We start from the raw sequence: 20570 nt of genomic DNA on the forward strand, positions 1-20570 counted from the left end.
GTTCTCTTCTCTTTCCAAATTTCATCACTCTGTCAATACTGACTCTCTATTTTTCACTGACTCCTCCAAAGAGCTGTTTCCAAGTCCTGATCCAGGTGATTGTGATATGCTCAATATTAGCCCAACTACACCTGCCCCTATTGAATCTGCACCAGTTATTGATCCAGTACTTGTGCCTGCATCTCCTCCTAGCACTACTCTTCGTCGTTCTACCCGTGTAAGAGAAACTCTTCATTATCCTTTTGATTTTCACTGTTACTCTACTATTGCAACCCTTCATGAGCCTCGTTCTTATCGTGAGGCAAGTACTGACCCTCTTTGGCAGCAAGCTATGACTGACGAACTTCAGGCTTTAGAGAAAACTCATACTTGGGATTTAGTTGATCTTCCACCAAACAAGACCCCTATTGGTTGCAAATGGATTTACAAAATCAAGACCCATTCTGATGGAACTATTGAATGCTATAAAGCTCGCTTAGTAGCCAAAGGGTACACTCAAGAGTATGGTATCGACTATGAAGAAACTTTTGCTCCAGTGGCTCGATTAACATCTATTCGCAGTCTCTTAGCTATTGCTGCAGTTTGTAAATGGAAACTTTTCCAGATGGATGTCAAAAATGCTTTTCTTCATGGTGATTTAACAGAAGAGGTTTATATGCATCCTCCTCCTGGTTATCATTCTCCTCATAAGGTTTGCAAACTTCGGCGAGCCTTATATGGATTAAAACAAGCTCCCAGGGCCTGGTTTGCCAAATTTAGTTCCACTCTTGCTCAACTTGGTTTTCTCTTTAGTCCACATGATTCTACATTATTCACTCGCCGAACTGACAGTAGTATTGTTCTTCTGTCGCTTTATGTTGATGATATGATAATAATAGGAGATGATTCATCTGGTATTTCAGAGTTACAATATTATCTCAATCAGCATTTTGAAATGAAAGACCTGAGTTCTCTCAGCTATTTTTTGGGTCTTGAAGTTTCTCAAAATTCTGATGGCTATTATCTATCTCAAGCCAAGTATGCATATGACTTACTTTCTCGAGTAGGCATCACTGATAGCAAAACAGTATCAACCCCATTGGAGCTTAATTGCAAACTTACACCTCTTGATGATCCTACTTTATATCGACAGCTTGTCGAGAGTCTTGTTTATCTCACAGTTACTCGACCTGATATTTCATATGCTATTCATCTGGTCAGCCAGTTTATGTTTGCTTCTCACTCAACTCATTTCTTTGCAGTACTTCGAATCCTTTGTTATATCAAAGGTACTCTTTTTCATGGTTTACACTTTTTCGCTACCTCCTCCCTAGTATTATCTGGCTACTCTGATGCTGATTGGGCTGGTGATCTGACAGATCGTTGTTCTACAACTGGTTATTGTTTCTTCTTGGGTAATTCTCTTATCTCTTGGCGTAGCAAAAAACAAATTGTTGTTACACGTTCTAGCATAGAATCTGACTATCGTGCTCTTGCTGATGCTACATCTGAATTACTTTGATTACGGTGGTTATTAACTGATTTGGGTGTCACTCATTCTTCTGCCACAATGCTTCATTGCGATAATAGAAGTGCCATACAGATTTCTCATAATGATGTATTTCATGAGCGTATCAAACACATCGAAATTGATTGTCATTTTGTACGTCATCATGTTGTTCATGGCACTATATGTTTGATTCCTCTCTCCTCTGTCAGCCAAACCGCTGATATATTCACCAAAACGCATCCTCTCGCTCGCTTTCAGGATCTCTTAAGTAAACTCAAGTTGGCACCTGTATTAATACCTTGAGTTTGATGGGGGAGGGGGGTGTTAGCATAATTACAGCAATTAGCATGATTATAGGAGATTTGTGTAGCATAATTACAGTAATTATTATTTTTATCTAATTTAGCTCATATTCTCATATATAAATAGATGTAATATCTCTGTAAATAAGACACAGACAAATACACAATCATTTCCTTCATTACTTGTATTCTTTCTTCTAACAATAATAAAATTATTTATATATATGGTCATTAATTATAGATTATATAACATGTATTTATAAGATATTAAAATATATATATAATTAATTTTAATTTCTAATTTGATTGGATTTAAATTGAATTTAATTTTTAATTAAATTTTAAATTTTAATAAATAATTAAAATACTAACACAATTTTAATTTAATTTAGTGCTTATGATATCAATGTTTTAGTTTCAATTTGATTTAATTCTCGAGCTGGTTTGCGCATAGCCCTTGGGCGAAACCAAGCCCATGGGTTAAGTTGAGCTCACCTATAATGATAGTAATGCTGACTCCTGATTCCATAGAACAGCACACGCTTCTTCTCGATGTCTCACTCTATACATGAAATTGAAGTGGCCAAAATCAAAATCTATATCACCCCTGTATCGTCTAAGCCGACGCTTCACATCAACTCTAGCATCCACAGAATCAATTTCAACTGTCCACTGCAAAATCAGAGATTTGATCTCAAGAGGACTCTATGGCCAAACAATTGCACTGTATCGACAAGAGCTCCGTCTCGCAGGTGTCCATGCAAACGCCTTCATCATCCCTTCACTACTCAAAGCCTGCTCTTCTTCGCAGTACCATAACTATGGCCTTCAACTTCACTGCGTTGTTCTTAAATCAGGTTTGGTGTATGATCCCGTTATTTCTAATGCTCTCATGCCCTTTTATGCTAAATCTTCAGATGTTGAACTTGCACTTAAAGTGTTCGATACAATGCCTTTGAGAGATAGTATATCTTGGAATTCTATCATAAATTGCTGTGTACAAAAGGGGCGTATCACCAAAGCGTATGAATTGTTTAAGGAAATGTATAAATGTGGTTTTGTACCGAAACCCGAGTTGCTCGCTAGTTTTATATCGCTTTGTGTACGTTTAGGGGATTTGAAACTCGGAAGAGCCATTCATGCTCTTGTTATTGCTGATGAGAGGATCGAGGAGGAGGCTTTTGTGTTAACTTCTTTAGTTGACTGGTATTGTAAGTGTGGTTACTTGTCCATGGCTTTGCGCCTGTTTGATCGAATGGAAGTGAAAAATGAGGTTTCCTGGACTGCGATGGTATCAGGGTGCATTGCAAATTTAGACTATGGTATGGCCGTTGATTGTTTTCGAGCAATGCAAATGAATGGGGTTAAACCTAATAGAATAACATTGATTGCGGTGTTACCAGCATGTGCTCAGCTGGGTTGTATTAAGCATGGAAAAGAAATTCATGGATATGCATTTCGTCAGGGGTTCGATTTGGATCACCATTTTTTATCTTCTCTTATTCATATGTATTGCAAAAGTGGGAAATCAATGCACCCTGCCAAGCTTATTTTTGAGAGATCAAAAGTCAAAGATGTGGTGATCTGGAGTTCAATTATTGGGAGCTATTCCCGAAGTGGGCATAGTGTTGAAGCTATGAATCTTTTTAAGCGGATGAGAGCAGAAGGAATTGAACCAAATTCCGTGACTCTATTGGCAGTAATCACTGCCTGCACAAATCTGACAGAACTTGAGCTTGGAAATGCAACTCATGGATACATTGTGAAATGTGGCTTGAATTTTGATATTTTTATTGGGAATGCACTAATAAACATGTATTCAAAGTATGGCTGTCTAGTGGCTTCGCATCAAATTTTCAAGGAAATGCATATCAAAGATTCAGTGTCATGGAGTACATTGATTGCTGGTTATGGCTTGCATGGTTATGGTAAGGAAGCTTTGTATCTTTTTCATGAGATGCAAGACAGGATGGTGGAACCAGATGCAATTACTTTAATTGCCATTTTATCAGCTTGCAACCACACTGGCCTTGTCAAAGAGGGAAAACAGATATTTGATAATGTGAAGCAAGAAGGAAAAATCCCACTGGCTATAGAACATTATGCTTGCCTAATTGATCTTCTTGGAAAGTCTGGGAAAATCGATGATGCTTTTGATATTGTGCAAACAATGCCCTTGAAACCTAGTGCAACAATATGGAGCTCTTTGGTGTCAGCATGTAAAACTCATGGGAGATTTGAAATTGCAGAAATGCTAGCACACCACCTTATAAAATCAGAACCTGGGAATGCTGCTAACCATACTTTGCTCAGTTTGATTTACGCTGAATCAAAAAACTGGCCTGGTGTAGAAGACGTGAGGAGATTCATGAGAGCACAGGGACTAAATAAAACCTATGGATTTAGCCAGATTTCAATAGGCAACTCTGCTTCATTTCCAATTTAGTTTTATAGTCAGGTTGGTGACGCTTGTCCACCGCAGTAATGTGATCAGGTTTTGTGGCTTTTTTTTTTTAATTTTTTTTTTATGTATAAGCAAGTCAATTTTATTGATATGATCCGATAAGTTCTTAGGACACAATCAGTTTTTATGGATGCACTTTTATGAAGCTAAATATATATATATATATATATATATATATATATATATATATATATATATATATTTTGTGCTGCTTTAACGTGGTTGTATCGAATGCAATTTTATCTGGGTGTGTGAATGCTGGTCGGTTAAATGAAGCTAAATCCTTTTCTGAGATGTTTAAACATACTGGCATGGACTATGATGGTATCGGAGTTATTTCAAACTGTGTTTGTGGGGGGAGGGTTTGAAGCTGTTCAACCAGATAAAAATATTTGGTTACATATGTTTTCAACTATATTTGTTACATATATTTATTATTCACTATTTAAATATTAATAAAAAATTATTGAAGAATTTTTTTAGCTTAAAAAATGTTTTTAATGATGAATTATTTCAGTCATATATATATATATATATATATATATATATATATATATATATATATAAAAGATTTTTATATACATAAGATTTTGAGTTGGAGTCTTAATCACAATAAATAAACCAATGCCATTGATTAATTGTGGATGATATTTAAATAATTTTTTAAAAACTTTTGATAATTAAAGATATTTTTAAATATATATTTTCAAGAAAAAAAAATGCCATTGATAATTGTGGATGATATATCAAAGCCACTAATTTCGTCCAAGAAATCTAGGCATTAATAAGTGAGCGAAGCTGATCGCTTAAAAAATTAAAGATTATTTCAATAGCTTAATGAAACTCCACAAACCCTTCAATCTAAGTATTGATTGTTTTATTTCTGGTTCAACTGAAAGGGACATACATATGCAAAAGAAATGTGTGAGAGTAACTTCTAATGGTAGATTGTGAAAGCGGGCGTGCAGTTGGAAGGAAGTTGATCAGGTACCGGAACCACTGTTGTCAATGGAAAAGAAAAATAAGAAGTTTGGCTCAGTAATGAGGACGTATTTAATTCACACAGATTGAATTTCTTTTCACCTTTCTCCTTCAGATGCAAACAGATTGAAACAAGTAATTCACACTGGACAAGGTAAGGCATCCTTTATTTATTTATTTTTAATAATTAATAAAAGTGTATACTTCTAATTGTTTTTTTAGTTTAGCCTTTATTTGGATGTATGGAAAATGAAGGAGAAGAAAAATAATGCGAGAAAAATCAAAGATGATTAATATTCTCATTTATTTAGAAAAAGAAAAAAAATTAAAGGGAGAATTTAAAAAACTCTTATTTTCCTTTTATTATTTTGGAGAGAAAAAAACAAAAACTTGAGAGGAAAGTGTATTTTATATAAAAATAGTAAAATTATCCCTCTTTTAAAGTTTTTTTTAATAAATAAAATAAAATTAAAAATTTACTATAATTTCTTTTTTTTTTCTTCCCATTTTAAACAATAAAAAAACTTTATTTTCATTTTTATTTAATTTATTTTACTTTTCTATAAACAAGAGCAAAGAAAATAATAAAAAAAAATTATTTTTTATTTTTCACTTTTTATTTTCCTTTTCCCTCCAAAAAAAATTTCTTAACAGGGTCTGAATTTACCCATTATATTAATCTTACGAGTATGAAATATTTGAAAAATGGATTATTAAAATTAAAGATAAGGTGGAAGGAAAATGTTTAAAATTATAAAAATATATTTTATATTTTTAAAATTCTTTTTAATATCTAAGAGTAAAATTATTATTTTATTATTTAAAAAGTAATTGTTCTTTCAATATTTTTCCTCCTAGTTTTAAATCAAAACATGTATAAAATATTAAAAAGGTTATTTCTTTTTATAAAGAAATTTTTTAATTAATAATTCCAGAAAAAACATAATTTACAACACTAAAGTTAACCCACTAAATCAGAACCCAAAACACTGAGCATAAATATCACAAGTTAAGTGAAAAAACATGAAAAAAAAATTTATTTTCCTGTCTAATCCACAAGTAAAGTGAAAAAACATGAAAAAATTATTTTCCTTTCTAATTATTGTTTTTTTTTCCTCCCATTATTTTCTTTCTCTCATTCAAACTATAATACCCCTAATTTTTAAATTAATTATTTTATGGATAGACATTAATATTTTATTTTGTTTAAATTTTAGAAAATTATTTGAAATTTTTCAGATTTTAAAAATCGGGTTTAATTTTTTAAAAATATAAAACTTTGATATTTTTAAAAATTAATTTAAAGACCACGTGGTAAAACTAAAAATATATTTGGACTCTACACATTTTTCTGAGTTTTCTAGAATTTTTATGGAATTTTTGGGCCTTATTTCGGTCCCAAAGCAGAATAAAAATTTAAAATTTTGTATCATGAATCGGACTGACCGAATCAAATAGGACCAGATCGAACCGATCGAATCTGACCGGCCATTTCCTTTTCTTCTTCCCTTCGCTCGCCCGCCCGACACTCTCTCTCTCTCATTTTCTCTCTCCTCTCTCCTCCTCTCGCTGCACCACCGCCACCCCAGCTTTCCCAGCTCGCTGGTGCGCCACCCTAGCCTGTCCCCCTCGCCAGCCGTTGCCTGAGGCGCCGGAAAAATGAGCCCGAAGACGCCCCAACACGCAACTCGTTGTTTCATCTTCCTAGGCCAATTCTGGCAGATTCGGCCACCAATCGGACCAGGTTTTGTGTCAAACCTCTTCTACACCTTAAAAGCTTTCCATAGACACCAAGAACACTAAAATCCATCAAGCGGTTTGTCCAATTTTTGTCCGGAAAGTTTTAGCCCATTTCGATTTTTGGGCTGAATTTCTCGCAAACCGTGAACCCCACGAGAAAACCGAGAGTACCGGAGTGCTCCACTCGTCGAGAGCTTCGCGGCAATGCCAATTTCAAAATTTTTCGACACCGTTTTTCGATAGGTCTTGCGAAACTTCGTAGTATTTTTTCGAGTACTAAATGAGCTTAGAAAATTTCGTAAAAATTATATACTAACTCCCGTATTGTGGGCTTCGTGTAGGTACCTTCAATTCGTGGAAATTCAACGGTTTCCCAGGTTTGTAAATTTCGAGTCGGACAGACAGGTTACTGAAAAAGTCTTAGAATTGGGTCAAAATTTTGGCTACCCCACTGTTGTCAGACGTCCCGAACGTGTTCCCGGGGTCGGAATCAGCATAGATAAACCTGAACCTTACTTTTTCTTAATTATCTAGTGCTTGAATTTGATTAAAAATCCATAAAATATTCGTGGTAGCTTAGAAAATTATAATTCTTTTTGTATTAGCTTAGTAATAATGCTAAGGACTGCGGGGCAAAATTTTAGAATTTTTAGAGTTCATTTGGGTAGTTTTTGCAAAAAGGGTTTAATTATAAGGACTAAACTGTAATTTTTCACATTGTGATTGTTGACTGTTTGGATGCGCCCAGGAGGGGCTATGTGATGTGATTGAGTTGTGGATGTGTGATTTGTGGATATAGAAGTGCATTTTGAGCCCTTTTGCAGGTTTGGTAAGTTCTAGGTGTATGAGAGATTTTGCAGAATTTTTGGCATGACTTAGGACATCTTTAGTCTTTTCTTAGTTTGTATTGAGTCAAATGTATTAAATAATTATAATAAAATTATCAGGTGAGCCAGGAAAGCCTTTCTCCTCTGCCTAGCCGTCACAGTGACTTCGATTAAGTCTGTGAGTAAAATATTAATTTTAATTGTAATTTCGATATTATTATATGTTGAAGCATGCCTATGCATCACTTATAAATATGTATCTATGTAGTTAAACACTATGAACGTTTTATATTGCATACATAATTATTAAAGTGCCATGGATGTTGTTTGTAGTATTTTAGAGCAGTGTGTGTGCGTGGCGTGCGTGTGGTATGGTATTGGATATGGACAGGACGGGTAGACACGGCGTGAGAAACACTCGCTGGGACCCAGTCTTTCAGGGTACACATGGCTTGAGAGACACTCGCTGGGACCTTGCATTTGGTTTATTAAGTGAAAGTCCGACTTAAGAGACACTCGCTAGCAGAGGTTGGATTAAGAGGGCTGTATAGGGGATCAGCTCCCATATATGTATTGTTTGACAGTGTTGGGTGTGTGAGTGCTCCAAATAACCTTTTTGCTGTTATGATATGAAAATTATGACGATGTTGCATTTCACTCCACAGGGTGCATTAGCTTTAGATAGCAATAGAGATTATAGTTAAAATTGATATTTTACTCTCTGAGTCGAAAGCTCACTCCTGCTCATCTATTTTTTCAGGCTACAGGGAGATTATTTGTTGTGGCTAACCTGCTCTTCTTCTTCACAGGTCCATTGATAGTATTTAATATATTTTGTACAATTGAGTTAAATTTTTAGACTCCGCATATATTAGAAGCACTTATTTTTATTTTGGGCCTGTATTATAAAAGTTATGTTGGACCTGTAAAATTATTAACTATATGCATGATGGTATTAGATGAGGGAGCTAAGCTCCCATTTGAATTATGACATTTTGATCATATGGAGGGTGAGATGAGCCCCCCAATTTATTATATATTGTGTTTACAGGTCGGGGAGTCAAAACTCCCCGTTAAATGGTCCATTTTATGGTCGGACTCTGTCCGGTTGAATTCTTAAAATTGAGCCCAAACGGGCCTTAGAGTTGAGTTGAAGAATAATTAGGCTCAGTGTCGATCCGGCCCATTGGTTGGATCGTGACACAAACAAACATAGTGTATAATTTATATAATTTTGTGACAATGACTGTGACTCCACTTTTGAGTAGTAAGGAGGAAAGTCCTAATCAAGAGATGGTGTTGAGCACTCAAGATCAAAATATGGAGATGGACGGTCCAAGTCCAACCACCATCCATTGATCCACTTCAAATAACAACATTCCAGTGAAGTGGACGCGAAGAAACAAATAAAAACCTCATGATTTTATGTAATTAAACTTCCTTTTAAGTAAGCACAAATCACCATCCACATTACTAAACTAACAATCGGCTCTCTCTCCTTTTGCAGCTTGTATTAAAAGGAACTCAATCTTTGTTACAACTTGCATTCGTTCTTGATCCCTGTAATACTGCTGCTAAGCATGGACAAGGAAGAGGGCAAATTGGTGGTCATGGGACGAGCAGAGATTGATACACGACCACCTTTCCAGTCTGTTAAAGAAGCTATCATGTTGTTCGGAGAAAGAGTTTTAGCTGGGGAGATTTATGCCAACAAGCTCAAAGAGGTTTGTTTTTTCAACTATATATAATTCCTAGTTGTGTTCGCTTGAGATGTAGTAGTATTCTCGACTCATCAACGAGCTTTGGTTTTGTGGTATTGTAATTGTTAGAATTTTGAGATCATCAATGAGTCAGAGAAATTTCTTGACAATAATCACTGCTTTCATATAAATGCACAAAATTGTCTGACTAATTAAAAGCTTTTAATTATCTGATATACAAATGCATATTTTCTTGTTAGATACGGGCAAATGAAAGTGGGCACTCCCAGTCCCGAATGAGAGCTTTAACAGCTGAGCTTGAGGAAACGAAACAAAGCCTCCAAAAAGCAAGAGAAGAAGCTGAATTAATGGCAAACTGCATAAGATCACTTAGAGAAGAACAAGAACAAACAAAGAGAGAGCTTCAATGGCTAAAAGCAAGGGAAATGTTTAAGAAGGAACCCATTATTATTGATGATCCTGAGACTGAAGACCTTAAGTTCATTGAAAATGCAACCAAAATGGAGATGAAGAACCAAACTAATGATGATGATGATGATGATGATGAAGCTAATGATTTTGGAAAGAAGAGATATGTGAAATTTGCTAGCCCTCCTTCATTGGCTAAGGTCATTGTTACCAAAGAGGAAATGCTCGAGAGACCCTCAACTAAAAAGACCATGAAGAAAAAGTCTCTAGTCCCTCTTTTAGGGTGGCTAATTTCAAGAAAGAAGGCAAACCAAGAAGTTGAATCTCCTAGAAGTTGATGAAATTATCACTGGCATCAGGTAACAACACATGAAAAAATTTCCATATATGGGGAGAACACTATTACATATATAGATGATGAAAGTTTGTCACATAAGAGGGTATTGGGCGAGTTTATTAGTAAATCTATAGATATACAAGACCTTCCCTTTCCATAGATATAGCACTTTCAAGAAAATTCTTTTGGATGACCTTTGCTTTGCCTTTCACATAGTTTGGCTGTAACAAATAAAAAGGTTTTGTAAACTCGAATTCTCAAATGATCGCTATTGGACCTATAAGAAGAAAAATGTTATGCGACTCTTTTGTATTGTGCCAATGGTTTCATGTTTCTCTATTGAGCTAAAACATATATTCACTATTAATAACATTCTTTAACTCCTCTTTTTTCTTTTTTTTTTTCAATTTAGATTCCATTTATTTAAAATATATTTTGTTAATATACTAATTATGTGCAATATAGTATTTTTTTTTTCAATAATTTTCATTTCATTGATAAAATATCTTTTTTTTTAATATAATTAATTTCAATTGATCTTATAATTTTAAAGATGATGAATGAGCTTTAAAATGTCAAACTTAATAAATGATGAAATTCGAATATGAATCTCTACTCCCCTAGGTCTGGTTGTATGCATCGCGACACACATCACATCTAAATGGTATTGGTTGACTGCTGAGACAGAAGAAAAGAAGACTCTTCACTTTATGCAAATTTAGCAAGAACAAACAAACCGACAGCAAATTCAATAAAAAAAACAAAAAAAAATAATATTAGATTTTTTACACGCATATATTTACATAAATTTCTATATATATATATATATATATATATATATATATAAGAAATTTCTATATTATATTTTTAACAGTTATAATATAACCCAAGCATATATAATTGATAGATGAAAGTTAAAATTCATATTAATAGTAAAATTTTCAAATGATTTACGCTTTTATTAGGATGTAAATAATGTGAATAATGTTTTCTTCCTTCAAATTAGTTATATAATTATTGAAATTTATAAATTAAAAAATTTTTAAAAAAATTTTTGAAATTACAATAAAATAAATTAATAGTTTTTTTTCATAAAAAGGTGTACAAATCATAAAATTTAAAAAAAAAAGGTCACACTCAAATATTTAATTTATTAAATTTTAATTTCTTAAATAATTATTAATTTTTTTTCTCTCTTTTCTATTCTATAATCAACAGAATAAAAAAAATTATATTTTAAGCATTATTTTGCAAGGAGTCGGTAAGTCGGCTGAATTGAATAAGAGAAGCGAGGAATAATTGAGTACGTGTTCATTAAAAATATGTGTCCATGCACATGTAATCATGTGAACCCTATCAATCCAGACAAAAATTTTTTGTTCGCACTATCTACGTGGTACGCATACTCAGCATCTTATGTTTAGCCATGGGCCGATGGCTTCCTTTTTTTTTATTTTATTTTTTTCACCAAGCCGAAGACATGCATTTACTAACTTAATATGTTAGCAGTTAACAAGTTGGTAAATATTATTTGTATGTTGTGATTATTTCTTATTGATATTATTTATTTAACTAAATAATATATATATTTATTTATAAAAAATTTCTTATTTATATTAAAATATGTAAACACCCAATTGATAAGAAATTACATATAGATATTCATTTAAAATTCATCATAATTTGGATATATTCATTGGATAGGTAAGAATTACTCTTGTTTATAATATAAAAAATTAAAGGAAATTTATTGCCACGTAATTAATGCAAACAAAAGGGGAAAATAAAGTAAAAATAGAAAATTATTTTAATGGTAAGCTTAGTTGGAGCTTTACCAGCCACATGATGGAGATGCAGCCAGACAAGTTCTCGCTCTATACACCAAACATAAATAAGCATCCACAAATCTTGTCTTATTTGATAGATTCTCATACAGGTCTCCTTCATATAGTGACTAAGAACCAAGAACCAATTTAACTACCCAAACTCATCATCAAACATGGAGAAACAAAGCCCTCAGAGAATAATGAAGAGCAGCCATCTCTGCATCCCCAGGCTGAGACCCACCAACACCACCACCATCAAGAATAATCACCACCGTTTGTCTCCGATGACTCTCCTTGAGCGTTTCCGGGAGGCTGTCTTTCGCTTAATGATGTTGTCGGCTCTCTCCAAGGCCAGTAATAGTAATGGGGGATCACCTGTAAATAGATCTTATTGCCACCCATCTAATGACCCTCACCACAGCGAAGCAGTGGCTGATTGCATTGAGTTTATCAAGAAAACGGCGGTGACCGAGGAGGAGAACCGCGTCCGGCGCTCCACTTCCAGTAATTCCATTGATTCCACCACTGAAATGATCATGCCAGTCCCAGTTTTATGAGCTATTTGTGCATGCGTGGGTATTTCTATGCTTTAATTATATCTGTGTAAGCTTCAGTGGTCTGAGGGTGATATTGTAACAATGAATTACTAGGTGTGAGATAGTATATATATGATATATAGATTGTAACCTTAATATGCATGAAATTAATTTACAGAAAAATGTAAATTATTTAATTTACACTTCTTTGATTGAATTCGGATTATTCCAATTTTCTTCTTTAATTGTTCCTGTTTGTATTATATAGCTTAATCTGTCTTCTTTTCATGTTTTTGTTTATGAGATAAGGAATAATTCAAGTAACTTGGTCTCTTGGTTTATATGATAATGAATATAAATATAATATTATTTCGAGCTTAATTGTTTATTATTATAATAAATTAATATAAATCAGATTTTGAGATGAAAATTTTATTAAAAAATGTTATTTAGGGCAAACCTGTTTCCACAATTAGAATGACAAATATCATAACTTTTTAAATATTATTTTAATTATCAGATCAAATTGTCCTCATATGATTTGATATGATTTGATCAATATAATTCTTTTGTATATAAAAATATAAGATATTTCCATCATTATTATAAATAATTTTTTCTTTGATAAATTAATTGATTATTCACATTTTCACAAATAAAATTCTAATGTGGTATTTATTTAATTTTTCATTTTTCTACCATTACGAAAAATCTCTCTATTTATTTTTTTTACATTAAAATTAATCTCTTTCTAAATCTTTTTTCAGACGTGAATGGGTAATATTTTCAATTAATTTTTAATATATCTTCTTTTTTTTAAGAATTATTTTATTTTATTTTTCCTAAAATCTTTAAATTATGATTTTGCAATTTTTGTTTAAAATGAATGGACAAATTATTATTTTAAGATAATAATTGTGATTAATTAGAACTTCTATGGAAAAAAAAAATTCCACAGCATAAAGAAAAAAGTCCTAAAATGGGCCACAAATATATTTATTAGTTATCAAGGTGAGAAAAAATGAAGAAAATAAAATATTTAGATTTTTTATACACACATTGAGACTATATGATTTTGTTTTTTAAACCCTTACAATTTATTCATTTATAAATTAAGTAGTTATAATGAAACCAATATAATGTGTGAGTTCAATTTTTCTTTTAGTTATCTACATAGTTTATTTATTTAACACCTTTAATTTATTTTACTTATATATATATATTAAAGATAATTATGATATTTTTCAAAATTTATATTTTCTTTTAATATCAAATATGCCATGAAAATGAAAAAAAGGTACAAGTTAATTATAAGATACTAAGGATAAAAATATATTTTTAATTATTAATAAAATTGTCATAATTAGTTTAAATGCACAAAGATTAAAAATAAATAAATTAACTTATTAACTCTATTGAATAAATAAATCATTACGTGTCTTATAAAATTAAGTGAATTAACCTGATTAAATACTTATATTTAAAATATTATAAATAGAATGACTCATTTAAATCTATTTATTCTAAACAAACTTATTTAGTTATGTGTAGTATTGTATTGTATAAACGAATTGTACTAAGAATTGTGAGCTCTAGTGAGTGTCTATGATCCATCCAAATTCAGAGCGATAGCTGCTCGTCTCATGAGGAGGTACCCTAGACCCTAGTAGCGTAGCGTGGCAGCCCTCAGTAATTACAATTTCCTTTCTTTCGGGTGATCATCTCATTTTCTCTTCATATCTCTAAATCATGAATCTTAATCTCTCCTTATCCAAAGGTGACTTGGCAAAAAGACCAAGTGAATGAGTTAAAATGAGTTAGTGATTCAATTAGTGAATCAATCATTCAATTAATAAATCATTAAAAATTAATTAAACATAATACTTATTAATATAAATAAATAAATATAATTAATTAATTAAATTTTAATTATTTAAAATAAAACTTTAACATTTATTAAGTTATATTTACATAAATTTATAATATTTTTTTAAATATTCTATAAAAATATTTAAATAATATAATACATAAAAAATTTTATATAATTCTTTTTTTGATATTTATGAAATATTAAATATTAAAAATTATATATTAAAATAAAAAAATACATAAGTACGGATCTAACTCAATCGATTTTAATTTAAAAAATGTGTTTCAATTCTCCATATCAATACTAAAAAAGAAATAATAAAAAAAAAAACCTGTCCCTCTCAAATCCCTTCTACCCACAACTTGTCTCAATTTTCCTATTCTACTTTATTTATACCAACATAAAATTTTTAGTTACCATCCATCAAAGATATAAACAAATTATTCAGTTATGCAGTTATCTATAATATCTTGTTTACGTTCACAAGACACAGAATGGCATAAATATTTTTAGAAGATCAAATACGAAGCTCGATTCAGCATGCATAGACATGAAGCCAATCCCATATCCAACAAAGTTCTACTGTTTGCTACTACCACAGCCTCAAAGATAACATGGACCTAAAACTAATCCCAGCCAGCCGTGAAAACACATGCATCTTGTTTGTTTGCTATAAAAAGAACTAAAATAGACAAATGGAAAATTATTTCCTTTGAATAAGAAACAACAGATAAAGACAGACTCACAAGATGGAGTTGAACCTTCCTCATGGAACCAAATTGCTTGAGCTAAAAGATCCACCAGATGGATCTACTGTTTCATTAGACGCCAACCACCAGGCTAGGTCAAACCTAAGGAAGAACCTCCTCTCATGTCCCTTACATGGCGGTCTGTTTCACTGTACCACATTATCTGATATCAAAACTACATTACTGTAGCAGTTTCATTTACATTTATTTGCGCTCCATTCAGGTTTCAAATTAATGGAAATATCTGCTAAATTTGGAAGCAAGTTGAAGACGAGAAACTAACAAATTATCAACATATTTATCATCAACAAGCAAAAAAAGAACAACTTTGAACTTTAACATCTATTCTACAAATCTAAACGTGTATAGACAGATAGAATCCCATAGTTTAATGGCGAGGTGTTAATACACTCGCACAATGGATTAATTCATTATCATTTCCGAAAAGCAAACCCATCACATACAAGCAGCCTCAAACAGGCAACTCCAATCACGAGTTTCAAGCTAGCAGATCCAATCATGCCATTACGAAAACCAGTAGCAATTAAAGCATGCATCAGGCAGAACCTAACGAGAAACTCCAAAGTTCTCCAGTCGCACAAAATTGCATATAGTCAACTCAACAACTTTATAGTAAAAGCATACTCTTGAATATTGGTCTCAATCCCAATCATAAATGCTTGTAGATAGCTCAAGTAAGAATCCAACTAAGAATTCATTTGACACGCTTTTACAGAGGTAAATAGATATATAAATGCCCACATGCCATTTCTCTTAGCTCTTTCACACACTGAAACTCTATAACAAACTTATCCATATAAGACCAGAATATGCCCACAAATAAATCTAAGCCATTCACATCTGAAAATTACACTAACCAGCAGAATGGTTTGATCTCATCCATCACCTGACCCTCCACTTATTTGCAGACCCTCGTCTACTTCGAGTTGAGTAACGAGGTTCTGATTGGGAACCATTCTCTCCAAATCCTCTAGCATCCATTTTTCCATCCTTCCCAATTGTCTGCCTTCTCCCATAAGGCTCAGACATGGGAGATTTTAACCTCTTTGTTTTGTCCATGTCATATGCTAGTGGTTCAATCCCCTGCAAATCAGGCTCTGGAACAAAGCCAATAGGCCGTTTTTCATCATCCATTTTTCTAAATGTGATAGATATCCTATAAGAAATACAAAAGATGGAAGAAAATTAAGTTCACAAAAGTCATAAAAAAAAAGTAAGCAGAACCAAAACAGAGAATTAAGTTTCAACTCATACCTCTTTGATGTAACTGAAGGCACACAGTGCTTAGACACATCAGCTGCATTTCCATTTAACACAAGAACAGATCTGGGGAAATAACATATGTTGACCTTAAGATTTTGTTTCCATAACAAGAAGCATAGAGTACAAGTGCATAACAGGTAACAATTGAATGACGAAAGGTTTAAAAAAGGAGAAAGGGAAAAAAGCAATCAATGGAAATAGGATTGCTGTAAAGCATTGCGAGGAGACTTACCCTACAGGTAGAGGGATTGCAATTGATCCAGTAAACTCGCCAGCACGCACAACCTTCAAGTTAGTTCCAAATACTATATTGCACTCGCTAACAAATGACACCGTGCAGAAAGGCCGAACAAAATCATGATTGTCAATATGTGGAGGTATACAGTCCCCTTTATCATAAATATTAACAATGCAACTATCAGGTACACAAGTCGGGGGGAGAACATGCCACTTGATCAGCCTTCTAATGATCACTTTAAAGAGCTTAGGTATAGGATCTACAATTTCATTCTGGAGGATGCCAGGTGGATTACCATTTTTGTCCTGCCAACATAATATTGAAAGTTCAAGCCTGGTTGTCAAATTGAGATTTGAATCATGAATCAAGATCATAATTTCTGAATTGAGAATCAAAACAAATTGGTACAAATTCTCAAATCAGTTAGAAATGATATATATATATAAGCAACAAAAATATGCACATCTCCTAAAAAAAAGCAGCAGCATATATTAAACACATAAATAAACAGTAAACACATTATCATCCTAATTTGTTTATGAAAGTATTGGAATTTAAATTACATATCATATAAATATAATACAAGAATAATATACCATTGCTATTTCTATTATGAATTTTGTAATTTCAAAAAATTCAGTTTCCATTATCTAGTGTGCTCGCTAAATACATTGTATAAAAAGTAGAATAGCAATGTTTTCACCACCTTTGTCATCTTTAAAATATGGAAAAATGTCAAAGATAATCTAGAACTAGCCTACTAGTAAGCTCCATTGTCACTTCTTATTAATTCATTTGTCCCTTTTTTTTTTCTTTGAAGAGAAGGAAGAACAAATAGAGGAAATAAAATAGAGGGGGAAAAAGAAAGGAAAATAGGGGAGGGAGAAATAACAAAAAAAGGAAAAGAAATAAATGGACTAGGAGGAATAGACAAAAAGCAACAGAAAGAGTGGAATCTAGTTTATTTGAAAAATCAAAAGAATCATAAAGTTGAATGAAATTGTAATTTTCATCTAATATTCTGTTCAATCTCAATTCACATGCTCAATTAAAATCACCTGGTTTTTGAATATTGGATCACAAATAATACAATTCAGCAATTCTTATAGCTACAATTGCAAGCTTTTAGCTTCCATAAAGATACTTCATAATTACTATAAGCAATCAATCGCTCTATATATATATATATATATATGACAGGGTCAGAACTTACTGTTGCATAATTGTAACAACAACCAAATTGGATGGTTACGCGCCCTTTGCCCCTCATCCACTTCTGTGGGGCTGTATATGTTCTCTCTGCAAGCAAATCTCAGCATATTTCACATTCAATCAGTAAGAAAATGAAATATCAGCTGATGGAAAATTTTATCCTACTCATTTCACAAAATGATGAAAAGGCAAACATTTTGAAAAAGAGGAAGTTATGCATATTCCTCATCTAAAAAAATGAGCAAATATCTTGAGAAAACACATGAAAAGTAGATTTACTAACAACAAGGTGATACAACTTTGCATTTTTCAATCAACAGTAAAATAGCCAAATCATGAAAGAGTACGCGCAACACCAACTCTATATGTTACAACAAAATTTTATTAAATGTTTACAGCCTATTATGAACAAAGATCACTTCAGCTCAGCTACAATCATGCTAGAGTCTATACTCTGGAAAAAAATAATTCCATGATCCAATTGTGCTATGTTTTTAGATGTGAAACCCACTCACAAGTCACAACCCTAGGTCAAATGAGACCCGTCAAGTTGAGGTAGACTAATTGGGACTCATGGATTTGAAAGTGAGACATAAAATTCAAACAGGCTAGTAACACACCCACCCATTTGCAAACAAATGATAGCACTGCAAATTATAGTAAATCATAGCCAATTGACAGACACAGAAGTCAGCAAAAAAAAGAAAAAAAAAATCAGTAGAGTAGAAAATCAAAACAGTTAACTTGTAAATACACATAGCATTGCACCTGCATTTGCAATTTAACTATTTAAAACTCTTCGGCCACAGCCAATCATCAAACAATGACATAAGATACACCCCATAAAAATATTGAAAAGTTAAAATTTGTCTCACTGCCTAAATGGAAACACAGATAGAAAATAATGGCTGCCACCTTAACTTTTTATTAAACATCCATCAAACCATCACCAGACCACCCTTTTGGTGACAAGGAAAAGGGCAAAAAAAGCATTTTGTATATAGATATATTGAGAATAATAGCTATGACAAATAGGTAAATAAACAAGGGAAAGGACAGGGTGAAGGAATGTTAAGCATATTAGTGCTAAGGTGATCTTTCATAGTGATATGAAACATGAACATGCATTACCTCCAACTTTATTTTTACCAATTCAATTTGGCACGTATAGAAAAAAAAAAAAAAAAAAAAAAAAAAGAGTGAGAGAGAGAGAGATGACAATCATGTTCAATTATAAAGACCAATCTGGAAAGGAAACCCTATATAAAAACAGAGATAAGCACAAAAAAATAGTTTTGGGTAATTAGCATATCCCCTTTTAGTTTATTTTTGATAACAAGAATGGACATTACGATACTAAAACTTTTTTAAAAAATAATGTGAAAGATAAAATAGAGTGCAAAGCAACCAACCTTTCAGTTTTCCTTTGCTCCCCAACTCTTGGAGTTCATGCACATAATTAACTATTCTTGTCTGCTCTACAGCACTGAAAACAAGAGAGTGTAGTTCAAGTCCCTCAAGAATATTAACAATCTTTCCTTTGACCCTCTCCAAACAAATAAAATCCTTCTTCCTCTTCACACTCATAAACCTGATGTACTCTCTTTGATCTCTCGACAACTTGGGCTTTTCAACATCCCTTGATATCTTCATCTCCCCAGTCAAAGCACTTGTATTAACCATCCGCTTGTTCAAATCCGTCTGTTCCTCCTCAAATTCATCTTCCTGTGCCATGTCAGCCCAAGACATCCGGTGGCTCGGGGCTTCAACCAAAGGTGCAGCACCAAGGATTCCACTAGTAGAAGCTTCTGAAACAGATTCTGACCACCCATTCGCTTCATCTTTCCAACTACCCAAGGAATTCATATCATCTCCATCTCCATCTTTCCAACTTCCCGATGAATTATTGTCACAGTTATCATCCAAACAATTCTCATGCGATTCACTATTGCTTAGGGGCACAGGCGTTATTGTTGTATCTGAATGTGAAGGTTCTGCTTCGGCATCAACTTCTACAATTAAAAAAAAAAATCTAGATACTGAAAATTAACCAAAAAAAAAAAAAAAGCAAAACCCTAGTTATAACTCCCAACAGAAATACTTTCTACTTCAACCCTAAAATTCACATCTAAATATAGCCAAAAAAAAAAACTGAAATCAAATATGTAATCAAGGTTAAATTATCCCCTTCAATAACAAAACAAAGAGACAATTAGGGTATTGAAAAAGGGAGTACCAGGTTCGAGAGAGCGGATGCGATCGGAGAGGATTTGGGTGCAGTGTTGGCAGAGATCTCTGGAGAGAAAAGGGAGCCACGTGGTGAGGAACTCCGACGCAATTCGGAGATCGGACGGCTGATACTGCAGAAGGAAAGGATCGTCCCTTCTGACTCGATCGAGATCGGTCATGGCTGAGTCACTATTCGGAAAGCGAATAAGAGATTTATTGCAGAGCTTATTTAGAAAAACAGAAAGTAAAGCTTCCTTCAAACTTCAAATTCTGATTCGTGTTGAGTTGAAGAACAAATTGTGACTATAAAGGTAACGGGCACCGATGTCATTCCGGGAATCATGCTGGGGCTATTTT

The 20570-nt window shown here is 32.9% G+C and overlaps 3 protein-coding genes across 4 annotated transcripts; 2 read left to right on the plus strand and 1 right to left on the minus strand.

Moving 5' to 3' along the window:
• Positions 1-2284: 2284 nt before the first annotated feature.
• LOC110655933 (pentatricopeptide repeat-containing protein At4g31070, mitochondrial) lies at positions 2285-4372 on the plus strand. The gene has a single exon (XM_021812440.2). It carries the CDS (start codon positions 2360-2362, stop codon positions 4235-4237), a length of 1878 nt encoding a protein of 625 aa, XP_021668132.2. The 5' UTR covers positions 2285-2359; the 3' UTR covers positions 4238-4372.
• A 4684-nt stretch (positions 4373-9056) lies between these two features.
• Positions 9057-10571, plus strand: LOC110655934 (WEB family protein At3g51220). Its single transcript, XM_058138573.1, has 3 exons — positions 9057-9230; positions 9311-9527; positions 9764-10571. Exons 2-3 carry the CDS (start codon positions 9384-9386, stop codon positions 10268-10270), a joined length of 651 nt encoding a protein of 216 aa, XP_057994556.1. The 5' UTR covers positions 9057-9230; positions 9311-9383; the 3' UTR covers positions 10271-10571.
• A 5290-nt stretch (positions 10572-15861) lies between these two features.
• Positions 15862-20506, minus strand: LOC110655935 (RNA demethylase ALKBH9B). 2 transcript variants are annotated; one of them, XM_021812443.2, is made up of 6 exons: positions 20221-20506; positions 19397-19993; positions 17986-18071; positions 16767-17077; positions 16526-16597; positions 15862-16427 (listed from the first exon to the last, which is right to left on the minus strand). In XM_021812443.2, the coding sequence occupies exons 1-6, from the start codon at positions 20390-20392 to the stop codon at positions 16154-16156; spliced, it is 1512 nt and encodes a 503-aa protein (XP_021668135.2). In that variant the 5' UTR covers positions 20393-20506; the 3' UTR covers positions 15862-16153. The 2 variants fall into 2 exon arrangements, with proteins under 2 accessions (XP_021668135.2, XP_021668134.2); XM_021812442.2 differs by having other exon boundaries at positions 19397-19996; positions 20221-20505.
• Between the last annotated feature and the right edge of the window lie 64 nt (positions 20507-20570).

Source organism: Hevea brasiliensis, chromosome 16 (assembly GCF_030052815.1).
Source record: "Hevea brasiliensis isolate MT/VB/25A 57/8 chromosome 16, ASM3005281v1, whole genome shotgun sequence".
Lineage (NCBI taxonomy): Eukaryota > Viridiplantae > Streptophyta > Magnoliopsida > Malpighiales > Euphorbiaceae > Hevea > Hevea brasiliensis.